Source organism: Labeo rohita, chromosome 6 (genome assembly GCF_022985175.1).
Source record: "Labeo rohita strain BAU-BD-2019 chromosome 6, IGBB_LRoh.1.0, whole genome shotgun sequence".
NCBI classification, from domain to species: domain Eukaryota; kingdom Metazoa; phylum Chordata; class Actinopteri; order Cypriniformes; family Cyprinidae; genus Labeo; species Labeo rohita.
This window is the reverse complement of record NC_066874.1, coordinates 34184239-34191390: the sequence shown is the minus strand read 5'-3', so window position 1 is coordinate 34191390 and position 7152 is coordinate 34184239. Positions and strand designations below refer to the sequence as shown.

Sequence of the window (7152 nt, the reverse complement as noted above, 5' to 3'; positions counted from 1 at the left end):
TATAGAATTCATCAGTATTTCACTGCAAATAAATTCTCAGCCCCAAATTCAGCATTTCCAATCATTTAAAAACACCTGAGCATTTTCACAAAAGAACTGAACAGAAGCATCGTTCAGTGTGAATCAGTGATTCATTTGATTCATTGGATATTCTTAATGCAGCGCCTGCACCAATTTTCTCTTTTCTCTTTTCCTCCTGAGTGCCTTCCAGTTTTTTATCTAATCAAAATATATTCACTGCACTCTCTCTCTCTCTCTCTCTCTCTCTCTCTCTCTCTCACTCATGTAAAGGGCTCAATGGCAATTTTTCCATCTAACTGATGAACACAGCGGCCCGCTGCCAATCTCTGTTGCCATGGCGACGGTTGCCGGGTAAAGGTGTGTTTACGGGAAGAGTATGTTGGTTGGTTTTGAGTGAAGCTTGATTAATTGCTCAGATAACACTGAGTTATTTTCCATCAATATTGTCCCAGAACATCCATATATGACCAGCACTCGGTTTACCGCTCTGAAATAGAATTCGTTTCTGTATTCTCTGGAAAAAAGGATTTATTTTCAAAAGTTACCAGCAGGCACGGAGTCACATCTGGTTTAACCTGCATGGAATCAATATGGGGAATAAATAAATGTTTCGTGTTTATGTCCTTTGCATTACTGAACACTGAACACTGAACACAGACTTTGCTTTGGACATGAGCGACTCACATCAGCACTGAACTTACATTATATGATAGTCGTGACTCTGTTTAGCATGTCATGCAAAAGGAATTATTTATTTATTTTTATTATTATTAGCTTATTTTGGATGAGTTTTTGATAAATAATAATAAAATCCAATTCAGCCTAAATATAGCATTAATTTTTTAAAAATTAAAATATAATTATTCCCTTGAAATAAGCTTTTTTTTCCCCTAATTTTTTAAATGTATTTTCTGAAAAAAAGTAGAATTTGTCCATGTACTGTACTTTCTGTTCAACCTTTTTAAACTGTTCTTCCCCTTTTAAAAATAAAGGTTCATTATAAAAATATCATATTTCATATTTGACTGCAAACGCAATAACGTCAAATAAATTAAGGCTCTGTTTCCTAATTTAGACTCTCTGAATATCCCAGAACCTCTTTTATTTAAATATATTATATTACTTTTTTTTTTTTGAGAAAATAGTTAACACCTTTTAAAAAGAAGGTAAAATTCTAAAAATATGAGTTGATATTTCAGACAATAATTTTTTTAAAATTTAAAATAAAAAGTGTTTTATGTATTTTGTAAAAAAAAAAAATCATCTTTTACGATAGAAAAAATGTTGAATTTGTCTATGTACTGTACTTTCTGTTCAACCCTTTTATGCTTTAAAAATAAAGGTTCATTAAAAAAATGATCATATCATATTGGACTGTAAAAGCAATATCCTTGTCTAATATCTCTTTTATTTAATTATGTTATGCATTTTTATTGAGAAAATTGTTTTTGAATTCTACCTTTAAAAATATGATTTGATATTTCAGATAATGAACTTTTCAAATTCTAAAAAATGTTTTATGTATTTTCAAAACAAAAACATCCTTTTCTAATTAAATCAAAATTACTTTGTTTCCTGTTTATCTGCTCTAAATATACCAGAATCTCGTTTTTGTTTTTACTTTTTTTTAAAAAAAAAAAATATTGATTTGATATTTAACGCAATACCCTTTTAAAATTAAATTAAATTAACAAATTGCTCCGTTCCATTATTTACACTTTCTGAATATCTTATTTTTTAGTTTATCTTTTTTTTTTTCCCTAAAAATGTTTTCTAAAATAGTCATTTGACCTTTCAGGCAGTAACTGTTTCAAATGAAATAATAATGGCTGTTTTCTCCTGGTTCAACTCTTTATTTTAGTCTGTTGTGGGTCGAGGTTTGGCCTCATTGTGTTCTAAAAGCAGGAGAAGAGTGAAGCTTTGTCTCACAGCAAAACAACAACAACAGTCATGATGGACACAAATGATATCTCTACGACTGACTCATTTGTCTGTTTTATTTCTCCTAAAAACCAAGACACAGTTAACTAGTTTTATAGTGTACATGACTCATGAATGTTCCCTCAGAATCCGGCTGCTGGACTGTGTTTGTGTGCGTTTTATTGGGCTTTTCACTCATGTTTTTGACCATATATGAGTGAAAGCCGCTCCCCGGCCTCTCGTCCCCAGGAAATCACCCAATAAAACTCAAGTCAACAGTTATATTTATTGCAATTTTATATACAAACAACCCTAAAAGGCACTCTTTTGTTTAAATAAGGATATAATATGATTTTCCATCCGATAGCTAACATAGTTCGAATATAGTTTAGTTGAATTATAATATATTAAAATTTAGTAGAATTTAAAAAAGGCCACATGAAGGATATTTTCCACCTGTAAAAGGCCGTCTCTGAGCAGAAAACACTTGCATATCGCCGTCACGATGCAGCTGGAGCAGAACTCAAACGGCACAAATGTGAAAACAGAAAGACGTCTACGAGGAATTCATAATTACTCACATAAATCAGATAGGAGGAGGTAAAAAACAAAGAAAAATAACAAAACAAGATGATATTGCATAAAAGAGGCTGTGTTTACAATGCAACACTAGCATACTGCATACTTCCTGCTGTTGTAAACACAATATGCATTGTGCAACAATAAACACGTTTATTTCAGCATCTGCTTATCCAAGAAAATATTATGAATTTTTAATGCAAGCACGTCTAAAAATGTCAGTTTTAGGCATCTAAACAAATGATGCTTCAAGAAAAAGTTGTTTTACATCACAACTAATATTATTTATGGTGCATTTATCATGCAAATGGAAGGTCAAGGCCATTGCATTGTGGGATAGAGTATTTTAATTACAATTTTATTTTATTTTTAGGTTTATTGCATCATTTAGCATCATGTTAACATCAAAACTGGTAAATCTAGTATGCAGTATGTTAATACATCACAACTAATATTTATGGTGCATTTATCATGCAAATGGAAAGTCAATGGCACTGCATTATGGGATAGAGCATTCAGTGCAGAGTGCTCTGGTTGAGAGAAATTATTATAAAAAAAATTATACAAAAAAAAATAAATTAAACACTGAAATGTTTACTGATTAATTTAATTTAATTTAATTATTTTGAATCCAATTTACTGTAATTATTTTTTTTATTTTAATTACAATGGACAATTTTATTTTTAGGTTCATTATTGCATCAGTTAGCATCATGTTAACATCCAAACTGGTAAAACTAGTATGCAGTATGTTAATATATCATTGTAAACACAGCCAGAGAGATTAGCTCATACTGCTTGTAATGCTCATTACGCCCATTAGAGGTCAGTATAACACAGTTATTTAAAATCAGTACACAGACTTTTCACTTTTAGTGAAGGTTTATCCAAATCTTAATCTGAATTATGATTCTCACTTGAGTTTTATTTGTAGTTTTGGCTTGTGAAACACAAAGAGAAAGACACTTAACCATATTTCCCAAACAAAAGCCATATACCATATAGTATATGAATATAGTAACGGTACCTTTAATAAGGGTTTGGCCGGTTGATTCTCTCCCTTCACAGATGCATAGATTCATAGCAGATATTCTGGAAGACGACGTGTCTTAAAAGGTTATATTTATAGGTCAGAAGGTAGTCAAATTAGAAATACCCCTTATTTCTCACCATAGAAAGGTGAATTCTGAGATCTTATTTCTTAAACGCTCTCAGCTGCCAAACGTTAAAGCCCTTTTCATGATCAGAGCAGCTGCGTTTTTCACAGTCTCTGTTCCAAAACCTAGTGAGCTGCCTTCTTAGACAGCACTTTTAAGGCATCACTGAAAGGCTGTCGGGAAAATTTGAATACAGAATCACTTGTATGCTTGTGTTAAAGGCAGTCCCATAATGCATTGCAACAAGCATGGGGGGGGGGATCTATAAAAGGTGGTGATGAGTCTAAATAAATTATTTTAAATAACACTGGAGTATCAAGTTTACTGATTTACCTATAATAAAAGTACTTAAATGTATTATTTACTATTTATTTTTTATTTTATTTAAATGTATTTATTTTATTATTTTACCTTATTTAATTGTATTATTTTTTTAAATATATTTATTTATTTTTTTATTGTATTTTATTTGACTTTTTCTGCATATTTTCACACTTATCAAACATCTTAAATCAGTTCAGACTAGATGCTCCCTTAATAGACAGCTGCCTACGTAGGTTCTGGAACAGAGTTTAATCTCTTGTTTTGTTTCTGTTGCTGCTCTTATAGCATATTATTATGTGATTCTTTTTTAAACATTCATAAAGTTTAGCTGAGATACAAACCAATAAAATGATAATGAATAAAAGGTCGGCGCTATGAGGAAAACAGCGTGAAATCATCTCTGAATGGCTGCAGGTCTGGGCCGTCCGCGTCTCAACACTGACCCGTGACAGTCTGTGATGGAAGATTTGGCTTGATGTCCACTGGTCCACCGGTCACTTCCGTCGTCATGGCGTTTGTCCTGTGGAGGCGGGGTCTCCGAGCGCCGTCGTCACGCCAACAGCCCCAGCCGCTTGACCTTGGCCGACAGGAAAGAGTGAATGATGAAGACGATGGTTTTAGGGCAGGAGTGAAGGTCCAGTTGCTGAAATAAAGAAATCACATGAGATCTCATCAATATCTCAAATGTTTCTCTTTGACGCCACTGAAATTAAAAACAGAGACAATTGAGCATTTGTTGAAGTCTCTAACTTCTCAGAATAACTATGAAAACATTTTTGTTCATTTTAAAAATGGTTTTAAATATTACATGAAAAACCTAAACGTAAATTAGAAAATAAATTAATGTTAATTAATTAATTTACTAAGAAAAAAATAAAAACGAATAAAAACTAAAACTAAATAAATAAATAGTTACTTTAAAAATAGTTATCTAACAAAAAAGACAAAAGTACATAAAATGAATAAGAATTAAAGTAAAATTAAAACTAAAACTGAAAATATAAAAATAGAATTTGTAACAGTATAAATTATGCAACAAACATTTCAAATGTTTAAATAAAATAAAAACCTAAAATTGAAAACTCAAACCTAAACGAAATGTAAATAACATTTTTTTTTTTTTTTTTTAAAGGAAAATCTGATGTAAGTTTGAGTTGAAGCACTAAAATTACTGACTGGAAATAAATAAAAACAAAAAAAGTAGTTATTTAACAAATAGTTATACTAAAAAACAAATAATAAAAAGACAAATAATAATAATTATCATAAACATTAAATTAACATTAAAACAAAAGTAACTAAATAAATAAATAGTTACTTAAAAAATGTTTAAATAAAATAAAATTGACAACTTAAACCTAAACTAAACGTAAATAAGAAAATAAATTGAAAATTAAAAATTAACTTTAAAAAAAAAAAAAATGAGTTGAAGCACTGAAATTACTAAATGGAAATAAAAATTTTAAAAAAAGTTATTAAACAAATAGTTACATTAAAAAAACTAATAAAAATGACAAAATAATAAAAACTGAACTAAAATTAAACAGTATAAATAATGCAGATGTTCTCATGACGTCAGCAAGTTTGCTAGGGTTTGGGCCTGATTTGAGTTATCAAATACGAACTTATTTTTTCTTTAACATACTAAGAAAATCAATAAAAACTAGAAAAAAATATGAGGTGTCGAGAGACAAAAATCACATGAGATCTCATCAATATCTCAATTGTTTCTCCTAGATGGCACTGAAATTAAAAAGAGACAAAGATTTGCCTATTTGCTGAAGTCTCCAACTTCTCACTTGTTTCACTTGAGAAAACGAACCCAGTATTCTAACGTCTCAAATCTCAACCATGTCTCAAACTGGCCAAGACAAAGAAAAGCAATAACGCTTTCCTCAAGGAAAGAGCTAACACCTTCAAATTCAGAGCAAATCAGGGTGAAAGTGAAAGTAGTAAAGCATTAAAACGTCTCTCACGATCTCAGCTTCTGGGCCTCCGAAGTCGAGGAACATCATGCGGACGCCGTCGTCTGAGGACATACGCAGACGCTCGAAGGGCTGCTGGAGAAGGACGTTCCTCCTGACGCCGGCCTCCTCCGTGAACAACAAGAAGCCTTTGTCTATGTGAACGCTCAACATACAAGACTTCCCGTTCCAGCTGCACGCTACACAAAACACAGAGAGAAGACGCGTTACAAAAGGGGCACCATCGTTAACTAAACTTCTGAAATGAAATAAAGCTGAAATACAGTGCAACACATTATTGACACAACGGAGGGCGACATGAGCACACACAGTCTCACGATCTGCCCATCGGTTCATCCACTGATGTTTACAGCTCAAGTTTGAGTGTGATTGTTCACCTGTCGTGACCTCCTGCACGAGCTCTGCGGCGCTGTGGCAGCCCTCCACCAGCAGGTGCGTCCAGGTGGACAGGTCTTTGGCCGTGTCTACTCTGAACAGATGCGTCTCCACACCCTGTTTAGTGCCCAAACGCAGGCCGAATGTCAGCTCCGAGTCGTGGACCGATGAACTCTTACCCGGTCCAGAATGAACCAGCCTGACCGAGACAAACACAGCAGATATTAACATACATATTCAACTACATACATTATCTGCTTTATAAATGCACAGATGTGGCCCTAAAATTTTATTGGATGAGACACGTTTGCCTAATGAATTACATGACCTCTCAGAATTGTTTATTATGATTACTGTTGTCATTAACTGTTTTTATCACAATGACAAAACAACAACAAAAAAGCCACCAAATCAATGATGCATTGTAGTCTGGTAAATAAATACAGTGAATAAGTAAATAGATGAATACAGAAATAAAAAATACACACACATTCTTAAAATATTTACAGTAGCATACAATATTTTTTCTTCCAAAAATTAATTAATCAATGAATCAATCAAACAAACAAACATATAATAATAAATGCATATTGTACTACAATAACTCATCTCAGAATGTGTATGTGTGTATGAATAAAAATAAAAATGTAAGTATATATACATAAAATAAAAATAAAAATGTATATATAGCTATTCTTGGACTATTAAGCACATCATATTTTTCTTCCAATAATAAATAAATAAATGAATGTAATCAAATAAACAAATTTATAATAATAAATACATATTGT

The 7152-nt window shown here is 31.9% G+C and overlaps 1 protein-coding gene across 1 annotated transcript in view; it reads right to left on the bottom strand.

The window, feature by feature from the left end:
* Nucleotides 1–2208: 2208 nt before the first annotated feature.
* Nucleotides 2209–7152, bottom strand: part of snta1 (syntrophin, alpha 1) — a 28380-nt gene continuing 23436 nt past the window's right edge. The window contains exons 6-8 of the mRNA XM_051112319.1: nucleotides 6364–6560; nucleotides 5978–6165; nucleotides 2209–4644 (exon numbers count right to left, since the gene is read on the bottom strand). Of these exons, the coding sequence (XP_050968276.1) occupies nucleotides 4552–4644; nucleotides 5978–6165; nucleotides 6364–6560 (478 nt within the window). The 3' untranslated portion in view covers nucleotides 2209–4551. The remainder of the gene's footprint in view (nucleotides 4645–5977; nucleotides 6166–6363; nucleotides 6561–7152) is intronic.